Consider the following 21,323-nt stretch of genomic DNA (forward strand, 5'->3'; position numbering starts at 1 on the left):
ATAGCAGGTGTTGAGGCAGGACTTGGGGGTGTAAAGAAAGATAGCAGGTGTTGAGGCAGGACTGGGAGGGGTGTAGAGAAAGATAGCAGGTGTTGAGGCAGGACTGGGAGGGGTGTAAAGAAAGATAGCAGGTGTTGAGACAGAACTGGGGGGTGTAGAGAATGATAGCAGGTGTTGAGGCAGGACTGAAAGGTGTTAGGGTAGGACTGGGAGGTATGGAGAATGAAAGCAGGTCAACACCTGGCAAGACTGAAAGGTGCAGAGATGGAAAGGTGTTGGGATAGGACTATGAGATGCAGAGAATGGTGTTGAGGCGGACTGGAAAGTGTAGAGGATAGCAGGTGTTTGGTTAAGACTGGGAGGTGTAAAGAATGATAGCACGTGTTCAGGCAGGACTGGAAGGTGTAGAGAATGATAGCAGGTGCAGGGATAGGACTGGAAGGTGTAGTGAATGATAGCAGGTGTTGAGGCAGGACTGGGAGGTGTAACTTAAGGAGATAATGAGACAAAAGGGTTTGAAGGTGTTGGGATGGAGGTGTAATGTATAGCGAATAGCATGGGGAAGTATTGGAGTTTCATATCAAAAGGTGTGAAGGTTAAAGTTTGAGGTATTGACCATAAGGCTGTATCTTCAGATTCCAATACAGTGGGGCTCTTGAGCAAGACGTATGAGTAGAAGCTTGTTTTTGATAGAAACCATCTGCCAGATGTATAACACAGGGAAGGGAGGGTGTCCAATATAAGGTCAAAAAGTGTTGAGGTACAGTTAGTAGGTGCTGAGTTGATATCAGGAGGTGCTCAGTAGGCGTAAAAGCTCTTGGCAGAAAGGCTAATGACCCAGCGTCTACACAGATATGGTTGTATCAGCTGAACGAGCAGGGATGCATGCTGTGGAGCTTTGTGGTGTGAACTAGAAGCTGAGATGCTTCAGCCCTGTAATGTTTTATTCCCATGAACAGGTCCAGTGCGGAGAGCAACATGGCAGGTGGCAACATTACAACACAAACAAAAACATATTTTCATATTTTCGATACTTACTGCAAATGGGAAGCAGCTGCTGGACCCAGATCCCAGACAGATCCTCCTTTTCCTCTGCTAAGTGGTCATGGCAGTTCTGTACTGCAGACAGGTATTTATTGTTATTATTATAACTACAATTTTCCACGTTATTTATGCTCCTTAAGGCGCTTTCATGGATGAGAAGAAACAAGTCTATATGTCCAAGTTTACCAGTCACTCTGAATCGCTACAACACGACACTGATAATGTTGTGATTATAGAAGGAGGGCTTTCAAGTAAATTCTTAAATTCTCTGTCTACTCTTTCCCATATTTACTCTTTCATTTCCATATTTACTTGCACCTCTCTCTCTCTCTCTCTCTCTCTCTCTCTCTCTCTCTCTCTCTCTCTCCCCCCCCTCCTCCTCCTCCTTCTCTGTGAATGGGCCAGATCCCTCCCACCTGCCCATAAAAGTCTCCAGCATGCTGTGTGCACTTTATAAGCACAGTTTGCTTTGTGCATCCTTCTGCTGCAGCTCCACTTTACTGAGAGGAAAAAGAAAGAGTGAGAGAAAGCGTGAAGGACAGCAAGACAGCAAGAGAGGTAAGCAGAACCTGACACGTGTATACTGCAAACACGAGTGAAGCAAAGTGATTCAGTGAACCGTTTGTGATTCAGCCGGCCGTGGTTCGGATTATCTGGCTCCTCGGGATGGTTGTGTAACACGGACACAGCCACGGGAAGCCAGAGATGCTCGGAATACTTTGCCGTGTTAGATCCGTGTTGGATTCCTGGGTTTCATAACCAAGGTGATTATAGCTGCCCGGGACGCTCGGATCCGAAATCGAGAATCGGGCCAATGTTGGTTCAGTGTCAGATTTGACATATTTTCCAGTCTGATTCGTTGTCATTATTATTATTATTATTATTATTATTATTATTATTATATATTTTTTTAATATACATGCCATGACTGATTTCTTGTCTTCTTCTATTAATGGAAGGTTAAAACATTTAGCTCCTGCTCCATTATTTCAAAATTCTAAGCTTACCTGCATCAGGTATCAACTGATGCTCAGAGCTTTGATAACAGTATTGTATTGAAAATGCAGAAATGTGGCTGGTGCATCCATACTAGCTGCACCAAGCAAATTAACAACACTGTTTGCAAAAATTGGTATTATCCAGTGTCTGGCTGAATACTAGAGAAGGGAAATGTGAAATAGTTTCATAGTTAATGTTATATAGGAAAAAAACAAAACAAAAACATGGTAGGTTCAGCTCAGTATGCTTGGAGATCATACAGGATATTTGTACAGCATAACCCCCTCTGCAGGTGTGAAGACGTTCCAGTCCACATGTTGGAGAACCAGCAGAAATGAAAACAAGCCCACCCAATAGATAAAATGCCACAAAATTCGAACTCAGAGGTGGCCCTGGCAGTGATCGGAGCACTGCTCGGTTTTTATGGCCTTTGTGTACAGCCAGTGAGACGACGTGACTCATTTACAACACGTGTTTTCGATAAAGGCGTCTTTTTATGTAAATGAAACCTGCTGGTAGCCTAATTCCTGTGAATTATATCGGTCTGACGGTAGCAAGTAGTTCTCCTCTGGCTTCATTTAAAATGCTTCGATGTTTTTAAACTTGTTTTTGTTTTAGGGTGTGTAGAGACACGGAGATTTTTTTTTTATCTGAACACCCAAGGCTATGTCAGTGCTGGGAATGGACCGGCATTTTACTGTGCGAGGTACATTTTCGGTTTCACAAACAACGAATCCCGAACAACGATCCCTAAAGGACTCATTTGAAAATGATCCTAAACTAGCAGAAGATCACCAACATTCCTTCACAAGCTAGCGTCACAACATTATCTATGGTCTAGTAATAAATGTTCTCCATAAAGAAATCTAGCTGGCTAATATTGGAGAATGTTCAATGAATCTAACTATCTAAACTTGGAAAATCCCTAAGCAATACTTTGCTAAACTTTGAAAACCCCCCCCCCCCCCCCCCCCCAAAAAAAAAGAAAAAGGTATCTAGCTAAAATCCCTAAACTTGCTCAAATTTGGTAATGGGGGGGGAACGACTGCTTCAAATCAAATTAGCTGACATTAGAAAGATCCATGAACAATAAGGGATAATCCTTAAACAATACCTAGTTAACATTAGAAAATGTTTCCAAACAATGCTATAACTAATCACAGAGAAAACCCCTAAACAAAAAAGCTAGCTTACATTAGATAATATCCCATTAACAAAACTAGCTAGCTTTTAATGGGGGGAAAAAATCCCTAAACTAGCTCAAGTTAGAAACAAGTTCCTCAGAAGATTCCTATGAAAGATTCATGAACAAAGCTAACCAGCGAATATTACAGATGATCCTTAAAATAATTTGTGAATCTTATCGAATTTGAGGAACTTTCCCCATAACTTTAGCTAGTCAGTTAATTGTAAGAATTGTCTAAGAAAGATAGCTAATGATAGCTAAGGAAAATCCCCAAGCTACTTGAGCTACCATTAAAAAAATATCCTCAAATAAAATGAGCGAGCATTAGGAAAGATCCATGAACGAAGCAGGGTAGCAAATATTAGGAAAATATATATATATTCCCAGACAAAACTAACAAGCTAATGTTAGAGACGATCCTGAAGGAAAAGCCAGCTTAGAAGAGAAACTCTACCCAAAGAAAGATTCCCGGCGAAAATCCCTAAACTAGTTTATGTTAGAAAACATGACAAAAGCTCCATGAACAAACCAATCTATCCAGCTAATAATAGAAATAATCCTTAAATTCAGCTCTCTAATATCCCTAAACAAAAGCTAGCTAATATTAAAAAGCATTCCCAAACAATGCTAGTTAGCTAATGATAGAGGGAAACCCCCAGGCTAGCTCAAATTAAATGAGCTAACGAAGGCAGCTAGCTGATTTGACGACATTGTGTATTTCAAGTTGAGATTACAGAGCTTCACTTTGTCATGAAAAGCCAGTGTAGAAAGATATTGGGAAGACATTTTGGCTGGGGTAGAATATAGAATGCCATCACTTGTTAGCTACATTAGCGTTGTAGAAGACCTTTACACTACATTGTCTTACATTTAGAACAAATTGCACTGTATGTGAAATGTTTGATAAAATTATTCTTTCATGCTCTAATTAAGTGGGAAATAAAGTGCAAAATGTTTTTTCTCTCATTATTTAGTCCAATCTAGATTAGCTTTATTAGCATGACTGCATCAACAACATCACAGAGGCTCATAGCAGTAATAATTATAAGATAATTACTTGTTTAACCTCTCTCGCTCTTTCTTTACTTCTACCCTTCTCTCTCTCTCTCTCTCTCTCTCTCTCTCTCTCTCTCTTTACTTCTACCCTTCTCTCTCTCTCTTTCTCTCTCTCTTTCTTTTCTTCTACTCTTCTCTCTCTCTCTCTTTCTCTTTCTTTACTTCTACCCCTCTCTCTCTCTCTCTCTCTCTCTCTCTTTCTCTCTCTTTCTTTACTTCTACCCTTCTCTCTCTCTTTCTCTCTCTTTCTTTACTTCTACCCTTCTCTCTCTCTCTCTCTCTCTCTCTCTCTCTCTCTCTCTCTCTCTCTTTCTTTACTTCTACCCTTCTCTCTCTCTTTCTCTCCTTCTACCCTTCTCTCTCTCTTTCTTTACTTCTACCCTTCTCTCTCTCTCTCTCTCTCTCTCTCTCTCTCTCTTTCTTTACTTCTACCCTTCTCTCTCTTTCTCTCTCTTTCTTTACTTCTACCCTTCTTTCTCTCTCTCTCTTTCTCTCTTTCTTTACTTCTACCCTTCTCTCTCTCTCTTTCTTTCTTTACTTCTACCCTTCTCTCTATCTTTCTCTTTTTCTCTTCCTCTCTCTCTCTCGTTCTTTCTCTTTTTCTCTTTCTCTCTTTCTTTCTTTGCTTCTACCCTTCTCTCTCTCTTTCTCTTTTTCTCTTTCTCTCTTTCTTTCTTTCTTTCTTTTTTTTACTTCTACTCTTCTCTCTCTTTCTCTTTTTTCCTCTCTCTCTTTCTTTCTTTACTTCTACCCTTCTCTCTCTTTCTCTCTCTCACTCTCTCTTGTTTCCTCTCTTTCTTTCTTTGTCTACCCTGCTCTCTCTCTCTTTCTTTACTTCTACCCTTCTCTCTCTCTTTTTCTCTTTCTCTCTCTCTTTCTTTCTTTACTTCTACCCTTCTCTCTCTCTCTCTCTCTCTTTTTTCTCTCTCTCTTTCTTTCTTTACTTCTACCCTTCTCTCTCTTTTTTCTCTTTCTTTCTCTTTTTTCCTCTCTTTATTTCTTTACTTCTACCCTTCTCTCTCTCTCTCTCTCTCTCTCTCTCTCTCTCTCTCTCTCTCTCTCTCTCTTGTTTCCTTTCTTTTTTCTTTGTCTACCCTGCTCTCTCTTTCTCTCTCTCTTTTTCCTCTCTCTTTCTTTCTTTACGTCTACCCTGCTCTCTCTTTCTTTTGCTCTCTTGCTCTCTCTCTCTCTTTCTCTTTCTCTCTCTTTTTACTTCTACCCTGCTCTCTCTTTCTTTCACTCTCTTGCTCGTTCTCTCTCTCTTTCTTTCTTCACTTCTACCCTGCTCTCTCTCTTTCTCTCACTCTCTTTTTCTCTTTCTCTCGCTCTTTTTTTCTCTTTCTCTCTCTCTTTCTTTCTTTGTCTTTCTCTTCCTCTCTCTTCCTCTTTCTCTCATTCTCTTTCTCTCTCTTGTGATTTATTTATGGCAGTTATATTGTAGTTGTTTGTATGGGACCAAACACAGACCGTAAGGGGTGAACAGCACGCGTTTACTCGACCACACGGCCGATGTTCCTTCGGAATCCATACCTAATAAATCTGTCAGCGTGTGTTTGTCCAGTCTAGTAATGTTTGCCCCAGAATGATTTGTGACAAATAGCTGAAATATCTGGGGTATTTATTTCTGAAACATGAAATGCGTCAGTATCCTTTAAAGCAGGTACAGCTAAGCCAGCACGCTCTCTTTCTTCGCTCCATTTAGATGTTTTCCAGAGGAAACACCTGTAAAATGTTCGGCTTTTCACGTGTTTGGGATTTTATTCGTTTTTTGTTTTTTTTTCACGTGAAATTGAATTATATCTGGATAAACTTCTGTTCCCATAGAGAATCAACTCTGTGTGCTGTAAAGGTCAGGCTGTAACGTATAAGGACTGTCATGCTGTTGTAGGAAAATAATCAACGACAAAGTGCTGACACTGGAGACTCCTCCAATAAATGTTTAATAAACGTCGCTTAACAGAAAACCTCACCATACTACCAATACGTTTTTTTTAATGTTTATGTTTTCACTGTTACTATGGAAATGATGATGTATTAGAATGATCGCATTAATGAATCAACACCTCCTGACCAATCAAAATCAAGAACTCAGTGGGACTTGTGGTACAAACTAGTAAGAAAGAGAGAGAGACAGAGAAAGACTGGTATATGCATGAAGCAAGAGAGGGACAGAAAGAAAAAAGACAATTAGAAAGCAAGAGAGACAGAAAAAGATGGAGAAAAAGAGCAATAGATAGACAAAGAGAGATGGAGAGAGAGGCAGAAAGGGACAGAGAGAGTGAAGGTGGAGAGAGGCAGGCGAAAACCAAATGCGTGTCTGAGAGAATTAGAGAGAGAGAGAGATAGATATATAGACAGAAAGCAAGAGGGGCTGACAGAAAGAGAAAGACAATTTTATATATAGAGCAAGAACACAAGAGAGAAGTAGATAGAGAGACAGAAAGAGGTAGAGAAGTTGAGTGAGAGAGAGAGAGAGAGAGCGAGATGGATAGACAGAGAGATAGACAGCCAGATGGAAAGAAAGATGGATATATAGATATAGAGAGAGAAAGCAGGAGAGAGAGAGTTAGATAAAGAGTGAGAAAGCGAAAGAGAAATATGTAGAGAGACAGATAGAGAAGCAGATAAAGTGAGAGAGAGAGAGAGAGAGAGAGAGAGAGAGAGAGAGAGAGAGAATGTGTTTTACAGCTCCAGTTTGTGTTGTTGGCTTGCTGTCAGTTCCATCAGCTGAGTCTACATTCCTGCACTGTCAAGATTAACACACACACAGACACACACACACACACACACACACACACACACACACACAAACGAGGACTGAAATATGTGCACATGCACAAAATGCCGTTTAGTGTGTTTTGGAAATTGTGGGTTGATTGTGGGTTTTGGAAAAGGACGTGTGTGTGTGTGTGTGTGTGTGTGTGTGTGTGTGTGTGTGTGTGTGTGTGTATAGAAGTTGAGTTAAGATGTTCATCACAAGTACTCTCTCTTTCATTAACACACATGCACATGCACCCCCATGCCCCCCCCCACGCACATGCCCCCCCCCCCCCAACAAACACACACACTCCTCAATATAACCCAGTGATGTTATTTTTGTGAGTCAGTCTGCCTGACATAAGGAGATTTTTAGAGCTTTGGAGCAGTGTGTGTGTGTGTGTGTGTGTGTGTGTGTGTGTGTGTGTGTGTGTGTGTGAAAATCATATTGGAAATCAAGTTCTCCATAATTGAGACGGCTGTGGATAGCATGGAAACGCACACGCACACACCCACACACACAGTCCTCAATATACCCAGTGATGTTATTTATGTGGGTCAGTCTGTCTGAGATAAGGAGATTTTGAGAGCTGTGGAGCAGAAAGTATGTGTGTGTATGTGTGTGTATGCGTGGGTATGTGTGTGTGTGTGTGAAAATCATACTTGCAATCAAGTTCTCCATCATAGAGAAGGCTGTGGATAGCATGTGAAACCCACACACCCACCCACACACACCCACTGTAGCCAGGCTTTGCACTCTACTGACCTCTGTAGGAAAGTGTGCTTGTTTGCACGCTCGTGTGTGTGTGTGCGTGTGTGTGTGCGTGTGTGTGCCCGCGTGTGTGCGCGCGTGTGCTTTCAGTTCTGTCTTTTGCTGAAAAGTGTTAAGTAGAATCTCAGAATGATTCAAATGAATCACTGAACCGTTTCAAACGACTCGAGTCGTTTTAATCTATTCTTTTAAATTATTCATTCACATCTGCTGACCAATTTGTTCAGTTACAGGGATTTTTACTGTCCATGTACAGCCATGTGTTTTTTTTTTTTTTTCCAATCATAACTGAAAGATTCACTGGTTCAAACACTTACCCGAATAAGGGAGTGACGACCAAACTGATTCACTGAATCAAGGAGCACGACTCGACTCTTGCAACTACGACTCACAAAATCCAGGAGATGGCAGAAAATACTGGGAGTAATCATACTCTATTACTGAAAGTGTTATTTTGGGGGTTATTTATAGTTTTGTATGCATATCATTGAAATTGAATACTTAGACTCGTATATAATTACATTTCCAAGAAGAAAAACAGAACGATTCAGTGACCGATACTGACTCATTCACCGTAGTGACTCACTTTGTTGACTCGTTCACGATTGAGTGGACTGATTATGAATGTTTGTCATGGTGTTTATGTGGACAATATAGTGAGTAAGGTGTGTGATTTGGGACATGCCCACTATCCCATATAGACAGTTGCCTGATGACTTGGGTAATGGGTTTATGAATTTAAAGAGTTTGGGATTAAAGCGTCATCAGATGTCCTCAAGTTGAGCATCCTGTGTCCCTGTCAATTTATTTATTAGCCTGTGATATGTCAATGTGCTCCAATTAAAACCCAGGTCTCGGCCTTCCAGTAAGCAACCCCATAACCCTTTCCACTGGACCAGAACTCAGTAAAAGTTTTGACAAACTTGCTAGCTGCTGTGTGGCCTTCAGTAAACAGTAAACTAGTTCCAGAAAACAGAACCTCCTGTGTTTATGTAACCCACAGTTTCGAACCTTGCTCGTAATTGTAAGGCTGATAATGTGTGTAAAAAAAATAATAATCATGGAAAGTCGGCATAAAAGAAAGCGTTTTTATTTGAGGGCTAGGCTACAGGGTGGATCATATCGCAGATAATTATGGGTGAAATAGCGGCGCATGTTTTCCTCTGGCCTACTCGAGCGGATTTGCTGTCAAACCCCCAAGAACACAAAAGCTCCTCTCTTCTTTTTTTGGATTTGTATCTTGGCTACTGAACTCCACCCCTGGCTCGCATGAAATAAGCCCTTTACATGATTGGCTGATTTCAATTCAGATAAATATGGTAATGAAGAAACCGTGAATGTGATGTGGCCTGCGTATTATTATAGGCTTATTATAACGTTATAAAGAGGCATTTTATTTCTAAATTCTCACGTAGCCTGATAATGTATTGGATTGGATTTTATTTTTTTTTAAAATAATTAATCCCCTTTATTTATTAATTAATTGTGTTTCTAACTCATCACGCCATCACACCATGCCATCGTTGATTATTTTCCTGTAACAGTACGGAAAACGTCACGCTTCAGCGTCTCGACCTCGCCCGTCCACAGAGACTGACCGACAGGAATGATTCGGTGACTGATACCGATTTGTTCGCCTTAATGACTCGCTTTAGCGAATCGTTCACGAACGAGTGTTTGATCGCTTTCTTAATCCAGCTGAATTGTTTTTTACCACCAAATTTGAAACCATGCAGCTGAGTCGGTGTGAAAGATTTTGTGGCGACGGGTTTGTTTTGTTTTCCGTCGAGTTATGAATATTCATTAGTGATGCGAGACGTTCCGGCTTAAGCTTCATATTTTCCAGCTAATTTAATTTTTGACGCTGACGTGGTGAGGGAGGATGTGTGATTCGATTTAAGCATGTGTGTGTGATTATTTGGTTTGGGATCATTTTACTTAATTTCACTCATACACACACACACACACACACACACACACACACACACACACACACACTCTGTACTGCTGCGCTCAGCTATTGAGCTACATTCAGACCACCATCTGTTATTTGACTGTGTGTCTATAACATGAATAATTTACTAACCGATTAATCACATATAATAAAGGAAGTAACTTACTTGTCCACTGTTAAATGACTGCTGCAATTTTATACCCAAATAAATAGAATCAATTTTGCAATATGCATCGATTTGACTAACTTTTGCTATGATGTATTAATCAATTTCCGTGTGTCATATTTGGTGTGGTTCCAGGATCTATTTTAGCCTTGGTCAACTGTATATAAAGTTTTCAGTATTGTATTAACACGGGAAAGCTAATGTAATCTAGCGTTAAATATTAGCTAACAGCCGTGGAACAAGGTTTATAGAGTTATAAGCTGTAATAACTTTGACTTAGAATGATTATGTTACAAAACAAGTGCTTGGTAGTGCTGACTGTCTGATACAGTAGAAAGCGTGTTCTTTTGTTTCTTTAAAAAAAAAACATTTATTATAATTTCCCCCACACCATTCGAGAGTTCGGTAGTGAGGTAGTATAAGTTAACCCTTTACTGCATAGTGTTGCCATATTCATACATTCATTGGCAACAATGAATTTATGTCCAATTTTTTGATAGGCAATAATATAAAACTACTATTTTCCTGTGTAACTGGAAAACAGGGGCTTTAATTTTGACATTTAAAAAAAAAAAAAAAAACATGTCACATGACCAGGAGTGACCACAAGAGTGCTGTTTACAATCACATGGCATGGTGAAGGTGAAAATGTATACATTTTTCTATATTTAGGAAAAGTTTTAAACAAGTTTATATATTTTGAGTATTTTTGTTAAATGCTCAAATGTAATTCTTGCCATATGGCAACAATATGCAGTATAGGAACTGTAGTATGGGTAATCATGAATTGAAACAGGCCTACATAGCAAAAAAAAAAAAAAAAAAGACACTCAGCTTCTCTAATAGTATATTTACATTTTTTCACATGACAAGTAAGAAAAATGGTTGTAATTTCAGACATTTTGAAAGTGCACCTTATTTACAAATTTTTACATGTCAAAGGAATGACTTAAAAAGATTCTTCACCCAAAACATGTTTGGGATCTAATTTTTGTATGTATTTTGTGTGAGTAAATCCATCCATGTACTTTTTACAACTGTAATTCCTTTCTAGAAGATATAACTCTAGAAGATTTCTAGAAGATAACTAGAAGATATAATATACATTTTGTGTTATTTTTGACTATATGTTACTTTCCACCATTGCACATTGTTGTCATATGGCAACAATTTACCAACTTAACCACCTTTGAAATGTTGTTTTTTCCCCCAACATTTTTAAAATATAGTTTAAAAAAAAAAATTAATTAAAGTAGTAAAAATACATAAAAAATATTTTTGATGTAAATATAATAATTCATGCAGTAGAGGGTTAACCTTTTTAACTAGCTCGCATAAATACCTAACATTACAAATTAAAATAGCTAGCTATGAAGACAAACTGTATTTTGATTGTTGGCACCAAATATATGTGACAATATCACATCATTTTAATGTATCTTAACTTTCATTAGTTTAGCTTATTAAGTAAATAAATAAATAAATAATAATAAAAAAATATATAATGGTTTGGGAGTGAAGTTTACAGCAGCAACAACATTGATTTAACTAGCTAGTTAATGCTAGCAAGTTAGCAAACTATCTACCTAGTTGTATAAGCAGGATCATCAGAGTAAATAATAAGAGTAAATAAATAATAACGTCACAATGTAAAATAGCTAGTTATTAAGGATAACATGATGTTGTGCTCTAAAAGTTTTTCTAGTTGAATTTGTTACCCTCAAATTATGTTCTAAAAAAAAAAACCCAGTAATAAAATAACTATTAACGTATTTGGAATTTTGAAATATTTACATCTTTCAAAAGCAAAATATCTTCAATATGTTAAAAGCGTTAACTTGGAATTTCTAGTATGCTAGTGATGGGAATTTCCCGCTCTCATATATACAGTATATAATGCTCATATACATGAGTCAGCACTTAAAAGAAGCGATTCAAAGAGTCGACTTGTTCGCAAGCGACACATCACTACAGTACACAATTCTCTTGGATGTGCACAGATCCTTGCTTTTGTTGTGCTAATGTGAATCCTTAGTCTAAAATTAGGCTATTTCCACTTCAATTTTTTGGCTTGAATTTAATTTTCAAGCTAAAGTTCACTGTCTAAAGCTAATTGTCAGTAAAATCTTCAAGAAATCATGGAATTGAACTGCAGTCAAATTTGAAGCCACATAAAATAACGTGAGGTTTTTTTTGTAGTATACACGCTACTGGAAAACTTTCCTGCTCATTCACTATGCTAATTCGTTGCTGCAGCGTTCTGCGTTTTAGTGCGGAAACTTCTATCCACATGTTTTCTATCACCCCTTTCCAAATCAGTACAAGAACAGAGGAAGATTCGCAGCTGTATGGACCGTCTTCAGTTCTGTTAAAGGCTTGTCGAAATCTTGGTTAGGAATTTTCGGACTTCCCCAGACCCTCGGTGCCACTCCTGCCGTTGACCAGATGTCGTTAAGCGTGGCCTGTGTTACGAACCCGGTTAAAGCGGGGATCTCAAAGCCGCAGGGCACGTTCTTCATTTCCTCTTTTTCATTTTAGCAAGCACACCAGGCACAAGCAATTAGCGCGCTGTCTAAATCCCGAAACACCTCATCTGTCTTCCCCGACGTATTAAAGGAAGAAATCGGATCGCACGTATGGCTTTCATAAATCAAATGACTTGGCAGTCGTCCGCCGTTCCGACATGCGAGTTGAGATTCCTTTGTCGTTCCGAGCTGCTCTGTGGTTTAACAGCCCTCGTGTTTTTCGCTTTTGTGCATGATGTCGGTTTGTTGTCATTGCTCATAAACTGAGTGATTAGGAAACAGACGCAGGAAACATAGAAAGTGGGACTTTTACGTGCATACTGTAATTACGGTTCATAGGGCTGCATGATGCCTACATAAACTCTTCATGACATCAACCTACGTACATATTTGCAGATTCTTAATCCAAATTAGTAGTCATAAAACTCGCCTTTGACATTGCACCTGATTCAACTGATAGATAATTATGGTGTTATTTTATTTATTTATTTCAGGCACCTATATAGGACCTTCACAACACGTTCATAAGCACTGCAATGATGGAGCGAGGTCATAGAAGGCTTACTGTATGTCAGAATTCTTGAGATGACGTGTGACATGTACGTGCGACCTCTGCTGGCATGGAGGGAAACTTTCCTGAGTCTCTCTTACAACTTAAAGCTGCATTTAAAAAAAAAAAAAATAAATAAAAAAAATCAATTGAGATTCCATTTGGATAGGGATTGTTTTTAGTGCTCCTGCAAGCTAATTCCATGATAAGATATCTACACTAAAAAGGAATAATGAGAAGATGGGGGTGGGGTAAATATAAAAATATTTACTTTATTATTGGTAAAGTTTTAGATTTGGTGCTTCCTTGTAGGTCTATTTTGATCAAAATGGTTTTTTTTTTCTTTCTTTCTGAAAACCATTTTGACCGTAATTTTAATGGCATCCCTAATAAATATAGCTAGCTGATGTTAACTATACACATGTCTAATGTTGTGTACATTTTATAGATTTTATTTCATATTATTCAAGTCAAAACATTAAACTCGAATCTAGTCCAGATAAGAGCACTGGTCAAATATTACTCATTTGAGTCCGGTGGAAGTGGGTGGGGCTTCCAGGGTGTTGATTAATATCAGCGAGTTCAAGACACCTGCACAACTGTCAATCACTGCAGATTCGAATGTCGATTGTCAGTTTTATTGAGGGAAAAAAAAAAAAAAAGAAAAAGCTCTTTTGGTATATTTTTGAGTGATAACGCCTACTAGCGTACTGTGATGTCAAAATGCAGAGCTCCTATGCAAAATGCGTAAAGGTTGTCGGGTCTGCTTTTGCTTAATAATAATCTAATATAAATTTTAATATAAAAATCAACCCCCAAGAACAACAGTGCCAACCCATCTTGAAGGATTTATGGTCCCTGCCAAGTAATCAAGCATTCACACTTAGAAATAAAAGGTTATACAAAGGTTCCTTAAGTGTTCATTGGATAATTAATTGTTTTTTAGCTTCCCAGAACCCTTTCTGATGGGTAACACTCCGTAGGGTTTATAGAAACTTCAAGGGTTTCCCCAGGGGGACAACTGAAAAAACCCTCAAGGGGTTGTTGACCAAGTTTAGGATTGCAGGAGCTGGAAAACAATGCAATAATCCCAGTGTGGACTGGATGCTTGGGGGATTGGTCTAAAAATCTGAGCTTGAAGACCCTGTAAAGGTAAAAGGTACCTATTTGATGGATATAGCTTTCTTTGAATGAGCTGTATCTATAGAAACAATAACGTATTAATCAACAGTCAGATTTGATAGTTATACAATGCTGCTGTGGTATAACAACCAATTACTTAAGGGATGAGAATTGTTTGATTATTCTCTAGGCAGTGTATTACAGCTTTAGTCCAATGACCTACATTCTTACTCACGTTTGAAAAATGATGAAAGAGATAAATGATATTTTATCTTTATATATGATACTTTGTTTGGGTTTCTGCCCAGTAACACAAGTGCCACTCATAATTAGGGGGAGGGGAACTTCAGATGAGCTTACTGCTGGCTTAGACACTTAAACTTGTGCGATTCATCATTTGCATGTGGAACTCGTCCAGTTAAGTTCTGTTTTTCTGTGAATGAGGTGTCAAAACCTGTTCCAGATTAGCCATAGTTTCCATTGCCAGTAAAGCTCAATGCAAGACGTTTTCTCAGAGGATAATGAGTGCTTACATTAGCTGGGGTACTACTGATTGCTACGTTATTTCTAGACTATATTCATTCAGTTGTAGCTGTTCTTGCTCTTAGAAATTAAAACACTATGTTCTACCACTCTTGGGTTTAGCGTCAAATGAAATCAGATGTGTTCGAGCAGAAAGACGAGTGGACCGTGCTGTGTTGCTGTTCTGTGGGATTTGAGGTTGAGACCTGTGTTATATGACTAACTCCAGAGGCACACACACACACACACATACATACATTCATCCACCTATATAATCTGAGAAGAATTTGTAGATTTCTGGAACACTTCATCTACAAGGCCTTCTGTTTAGAACAGAGACATTATTTAGCACATTATTTCGAAACTCAGTTAGCTTTAACTTTAAATAATCAGACTGTATCCAGACTTGGAGAACGAATCCAATGTTCCACAAAAGACAAGGATGAGGTTAAAATTCATTTATACAATGTACAGGCTTCAGATAGAGGCTTCTAATATGTTATTGTTTCCGTAGTAGCAGCAAATATTTAAAATTTATGGAAGGAGTCTCCAGTGTCAGCAGTTTGCAACAGTCAGAGGTAAAGCCGTGACTTTGTTTTCCAACATCTTCAGGACAGAGGTTTCTCACTAACATGACAAGTTGCCTTCTAGAGAGTGAAAAAAGAGAGGCTGGTGAGGGAACAGCTGTTTCTAGCTGCTGTATCGTAAGTGAGAACAGGAACTAACTTGTTTTGCGGATGTTCCACACCGTTAACTGTAACTAGAAAAGGATAAAAGTATGACTCGCCGTACTTTAATAAATTTAAAGGTTTTTGGAAATTTTCCATGGTATAAAAAAGATAAAATGCTTCGGGACACGCTGTTCTAGGAAAAAATAATCCACTTTGAGGTCATAAGAGTAACTTTGCTTCATCACACCAACCCATCATTGACTATTTTCCTGTAGCAGCACAGCCTATTTTGTTTATTCTTTTAATCCATGTCTCAGCAACATTTTTTTGTAACGGCTGTTGAATTATTTTCAAGTAAGTACATCTGCTCAAATTCAGTTATTCTGTATTTTACAAAATGATTTGCAAGCTTCAGAAATGACAGCGTCAACACACATAGCTTCCAGCTCTTTTTTAAAGCTGTAGTGTGATTGTTTAAGCAGTCCACCCTGACCGAAACGAGAACGTATCATCAGCTGTTTAAAAGCTGAAAGCCATCTATTGCACACAAGGAACATATTTTTTAAAGGTTGTCAAGTGTTTGGCATCATCTTATTTGCGAGAGAGTGGAGAGAGTGTTTTGCTGTGCTATTTTATGATGATCCTTTTGACTAAAACAGTGCTCTTGGGAAGCTCACCTGTGGTTATACCAGAGCATTTTGGTCTACTAAATGTCAGACCTGCTATTGCTATATTTCTAGAGAGTGCATGTGCATCAGTTCCTTCCTGTTCTTCCATTGTGCAGGACGTGGCCATGCATTTCCACTCTGCCTGTGGATTTGCCTTGGTGGTACAGCTTTACCTGCTGCCTCATGCCCAAGCAGGGGCATACTATGGACACCAGCAGCTGGCCCAGCAAAACCATCCACTCCCGCAGTTACCTCACATGCCACTGGGCAAGGAAGGGATACCCCAGCAGCAGTACTTAGGGAAGGAGTTGCCTCATCTGCCATATGGAAACGATATGCCCATGCTCCCTTACTATGGAAATGAACAGCCACAGATGCCCTTTCCTTTGGCAAACCCCAATCTAGGCAAAGGTATGAATATAGTCAATAATATAAATCACATCCTTGAATACAGTGGCTTAATGTGCTGTTGTCATCTATGTCATAGAGTTAATTGCTAGGACATACTGTAAGTAAAGATTTGATTATAAGGAAGGTACTGCTACTATTTCCACTTTGTACCAGATATAGCCACTACAGTGCCGAAAGAGGTGTGCCCACATTTCTTCTACAGACGTTTTTGTATTTGTCTTGTCCACATTTGCGTCACTCAGCTGTTGCTTGCCATATCGTGATACAATGAAGCCACTGAAAAGCTCAAGTTCATTAAATTAACATGCCTGTTATTGCCAAAAAATAATATAATCTAAGAACTGTGACCTGCACATGGTTTGCCCACACAATAATTCACATTCTTAACAATCATATATTAAAGAAAATGAAGTGGTACCATGTTGCACACAACAAATTGGGCTTCTACTCTGCCATTTAGAGTAATAATAGATCACCCGTATTATGACCAATAGTTTAATGTTTATGATGAAAAGCTGGGAATATAACAGATTTGGGCCATACTATATTGATCCACTGTTTAATTTATACTTCTCCCAGTATTCCGATACACAGCACAAGTCTTTATGATGTTACATTCGCTCCTCAGGTGAAAGCATTCTCCGAGGTCAGAAAGGTCCATCAGGTGAGATGCCTTGCCATACCTTGAATATATCTATCCATTGTTTAATCGGCACAAAAAAATTCTATACATAGCATGTGTATTGATAATATTGCATTCCCCCATCAGGTGAAAATATTCTCCGAGGTCAGAAAGGTCCTTCAGGTGAGATACCTTGCTATAACATAATGTATCACTCTGTGCTTCTTCAGAAATCACTTACATAGCACATCTACTTATAATACTGCAATCTCCCCTCAGGTGAAAATATTCCCAGAGGCCAGAAAGGTCCTTCAGGTGAGGTTGGCCCTATGGGACCTCGAGGACCTCAGGGGCCTCCTGGACCTCCAGGTCAGGGAATTACAGGACCTCCTGGAAAACCAGGCCAACCTGGCCCTCAGGGATACCCTGGGATTGGAAAACCCGGTATGCCAGGACTGCCAGGAAAACCTGGAGGATTTGGATTGCCAGGGCCAAAGGGTGACATGGGACCAGGTGGTGGTGTAGGACCAGTAGGGTTGCCAGGACCTCCAGGTCTTCCAGGCCCACATGGGCTACCAGGTCTGTCAAAACCAGGCGCACAAGGATTACCTGGGCAGCCTGGGTTTCGTGGTGAGCCGGGACAAAAGGGCTCTCCAGGGATTCCCGGGCTTCCAGGACCTAAAGGTGATTTTGGACTCGGCCTTCCGGGATTACCAGGGATAAAAGGACCACCTGGCCCTCCGGGGGTACCAGGTCCAGGAGGACCACAAGGAGTTGGAAAGCCAGGTCTAAATGGACTACCTGGGGCCCCCGGAGGCCCTGGTAAACCTGGTCTCCCTGGAGAGCAAGGGTTAGCAGGATTTCCTGGTGAAGAGGGACAACCAGGGCCTCCAGGCCTACCAGGTATTGGCAAACCTGGTTTGGATGGTTTTCCAGGGCCACCTGGTCTTCCAGGTGGAAAGGGTGAGCCAGGTCCACCCGGTTTTCCAGGTGGTCCAGGTTTACCTGGAATTGGTAAACCTGGATACCCTGGACCAAAAGGTGACAAAGGACATGGTGGCTTACCTGGGGCTCCAGGTCCAAAAGGTGAGAAAGGTCATGGTGGATTTCCTGGAATAATTGGCCCACCTGGACCAGGTGGTCTTCCTGGTACACCAGGTCTCATGGGGCCCCCGGGTGGAATTGGCTTCCCTGGCCCAAAAGGAGAGGTTGGTGAAGTTGGGCCAAAAGGACCAGTAGGTCCCACAGGTGAACCAGGACCCCCAGGACTCCCAGGAAAATCAGGGTTCCCAGGAGAAGGTGGGCAACCAGGACCTAGAGGCTTACCTGGACCTTTGGGCCCTCAAGGTGAAAATGGACACAAAGGTTTACCTGGTCTCCCCGGGGCTCCTGGCAAGCCTGGACCAAAGGGGGAAGGTGGTATACCAGGAGAGAAAGGCAGTCAAGGTCCAATTGGAATCCCAGGATTAATGGGGCCAAGTGGATCAATTGGGCCTCCTGGACTTCCTGGACCAAAGGGAGAATATGGACCACCAGGAAAGCCTGGACCACCAGGTGAAGGAAAGCCTGGTTTTCCAGGCCCAGTGGGTCCACCGGGGAAACCGGGTCCTGGAGGACTTCCTGGTAAACCTGGAATACCTGGCCTTCCTGGTCCTCCTGGTCCACCTGGGCCTCCGTCTGGCGAAGGTGCTGTTCTTCCTGAGCTAGGTCCAGGACTTGATGGGGCCAAACAAGGAGCCTATGCGAAAATCAAGCCTGGAGATTTTATTGGAAGGAATGGTCTTGAGATGCCTGCCTTTACTGCTCAGCTAACAACACCATTTCCACCTGTTGGCACACCAGTAGTCTTCAACAAGATCTTGTACAATGGCAACCAGAATTACAACCCTCAAACCGGCATTTTCTCCTGCAGTATACCAGGAATTTATTATTTTGCATACCACGTCCACTGCAAAGGGGCCAATGTCTGGGTGGCTCTGCAAAAGAACAATGAGCCAGTCATGTACACATACGATGAGTGCAAAAAAGGTTTTCTGGATCAAGCATCAGGAAGTGCAGTACTGCCTCTACAGTCTGGAGACTCTGTTCATGTTCAGTTACCATCAGATCAAGCTCCTGGACTTTATGCTGGTCAATACGTCCATTCGTCATTCTCTGGATATTTATTATACCCGATGTAATGTGTCTGATTTAAAAAGTCCCTCACAAGTCAGTGGTGGAAATAGAAAATGTACTTGCTTGCTATTAAAACTGATGAGTGGGAATTAAAAGCACAGAAATTTGCTGATCTAAACATCATCACTGTTCTTTGGAAGTGAAGAGTGTCGGAATTTATAGAGCGGCAGAACAAGTGGCAATAAAGACAAAGCCGTTAAAACTGAATCTGAATATATTTAGGGGTTTTGGGGTTTGGAGTTGTGTTTCACCCATACAGTTTACATATAGGCCACATTTACATATCAATACAATAACTATTCAAATAGCAAGAACACACTTCTCCACATATTACCTGCCAGTATTTATATAATACAGGGATAATATCGGCTAATTACATACATAGCGTATTTCAGTTTTTACTTCTTCCATATGCGTTCGTTACAATAATCGACACGTAAACTCATTGTACTCTCACTCTTTGTATGGTGCAACATATTTGTTATGGTATATTTTGCTTTCCCAGTTATCACATCACATTACAGTAGCTTTAGATTCGCTATCATCTGTGAATCAGAATTTAATGTTGAAGAAACAAGGTCAGTTTTGTTTACTGATACAACCTGGGGGATACTTATGAAATATGTATATGTGTACATATATATTTCCTGTTGTTTTCTTTTCTTTTCTTTTCTTTTTTCTTTTCTTTTTTCAACAGGATCAACGTAGCGTCGTTCCGTTACACGTTTGTACGTCACATCTTAGCGGAGTTAGACGCCGAAAAGATTTCTGTGGAGGTTCTTTTTCTCTGTAATTTATTTTTGAATTTTATTTTATTTTATTTTACTACTGAGTGCTTGAATTTGTAAATGTGCAGAAAAGATGTTGGAACATAAAAAGAAAAGTAAAATAAAGGATACTGTTTTGTCGTTTTCAGACTGGTGCTAAACATTTAATTGAATGAGGAACAATGAAGTTTATTGTGTCAGTTTTTTTTTTTTTTTTAAATAAATAAAATTTAATTGATTGAAATGAAACGTTTCTTTCTCCTTGCACTCTCTCTTCTGGGTAAGAACAGTATATCCACCTCTTAAGGTTTGTTGTTGTTGTTGGTATGATTGTTTCATTGTCATAAATTCCAAAACTACATTGGAATTCTGTTGCTTTCCAAATTGCAAACCACTGAGTTGACAGCTGACCTCAAATCCACATTGCATAAAGAAATGCAGGAATATCTCACTAATGAGAACCTCGGACCGACACACAGACGGGGATAAAACATCTTAGACAGGCAGAAAATCCTGATATAAAGTGGACGAGGTGCCCACTTTAGGTGTGTTCTTAGCAGAGATCTTAGCCTGTACGGGTTCTTCTTCGATCTCTTCCTTTCTCTTCTCACCTACATAGTGCGTACAGTTTCCTTTCTTTAGTCCTTCTTTTTCTTGGAAATATCACTATTCAAAGGCTCACAAAAATGATAATATATCCCAGGGAGAATTCGAGGTTGACGCGCCTGTAATAAAATACACACCGTAGGGCTCGTAATCATAAGCATTACACATTCTTTCTCCAAACTTCACCTTACTCTTCACGTCCCCTCAGATGTTCCATATCTGAGTGTTTATTCTTATATATTCTCTGTATTTACATACATTTTTAGAAGACTATTCATACAGTATCATACAAAAAATTGGACTTTTTGGGTGCTTAAAAAAATTTCCTTGAAGTTCCATGATTCCATGAAGTGCACCATGTGTTGCCATGTCTCACCATATGGTATGGTAGGCTATATCTACACATTGTGCCAATATTTTTTAAGCGCAATCATATTTTTCATATTCATGAAGGTTGAAATTTATCGTTTAAATCTATTACTTTTTGTGTAATCAATAAATCTATTAGCCATTAGGGATTACTTCAAAACAACTGTTGTGTGGAATACTTAAAGCGTTTAATTCTTCCTCCAGGCCAGTAGAGGGCGATAACACAAAATCGACGAAATAAAGGCACCGAAGAAGAATCGCGTGCTCTCTCATTGGCTAAGTCTTAAATGCATTTCTAGTGAATACTTAGGGCACTAGTTAGGACCTATAGAAACTACTACTTAATTCTCAATCTAGTGCGCGTATGTAGGGTGGAAGGAG

General features: G+C 39.8%; 1 protein-coding gene across 2 annotated transcripts; it reads left to right on the plus strand.

The window, feature by feature from the left end:
* Nucleotides 1-1,470: 1,470 nt before the first annotated feature.
* On the plus strand, nucleotides 1,471-20,115 carry col8a1b (collagen, type VIII, alpha 1b). 2 transcript variants are annotated; one of them, XM_017458896.3, is made up of 5 exons: nucleotides 1,471-1,602; nucleotides 16,109-16,403; nucleotides 17,032-17,067; nucleotides 17,173-17,208; nucleotides 17,305-20,115. In XM_017458896.3, the coding sequence occupies exons 2-5, from the start codon at nucleotides 16,118-16,120 to the stop codon at nucleotides 19,203-19,205; spliced, it is 2,259 nt and encodes a 752-aa protein (XP_017314385.1). In that variant the 5' UTR covers nucleotides 1,471-1,602; nucleotides 16,109-16,117; the 3' UTR covers nucleotides 19,206-20,115. The 2 variants fall into 2 exon arrangements, with proteins under 2 accessions (XP_017314385.1, XP_017314384.1); XM_017458895.3 differs by lacking the exon at nucleotides 1,471-1,602 and adding an exon at nucleotides 9,802-10,576.
* The last annotated feature ends 1,208 nt before the right edge of the window (nucleotides 20,116-21,323 follow it).

The sequence above is a fragment of the Ictalurus punctatus genome, chromosome 27 (assembly GCF_001660625.3).
Source record: "Ictalurus punctatus breed USDA103 chromosome 27, Coco_2.0, whole genome shotgun sequence".
Taxonomy (NCBI): domain Eukaryota; kingdom Metazoa; phylum Chordata; class Actinopteri; order Siluriformes; family Ictaluridae; genus Ictalurus; species Ictalurus punctatus.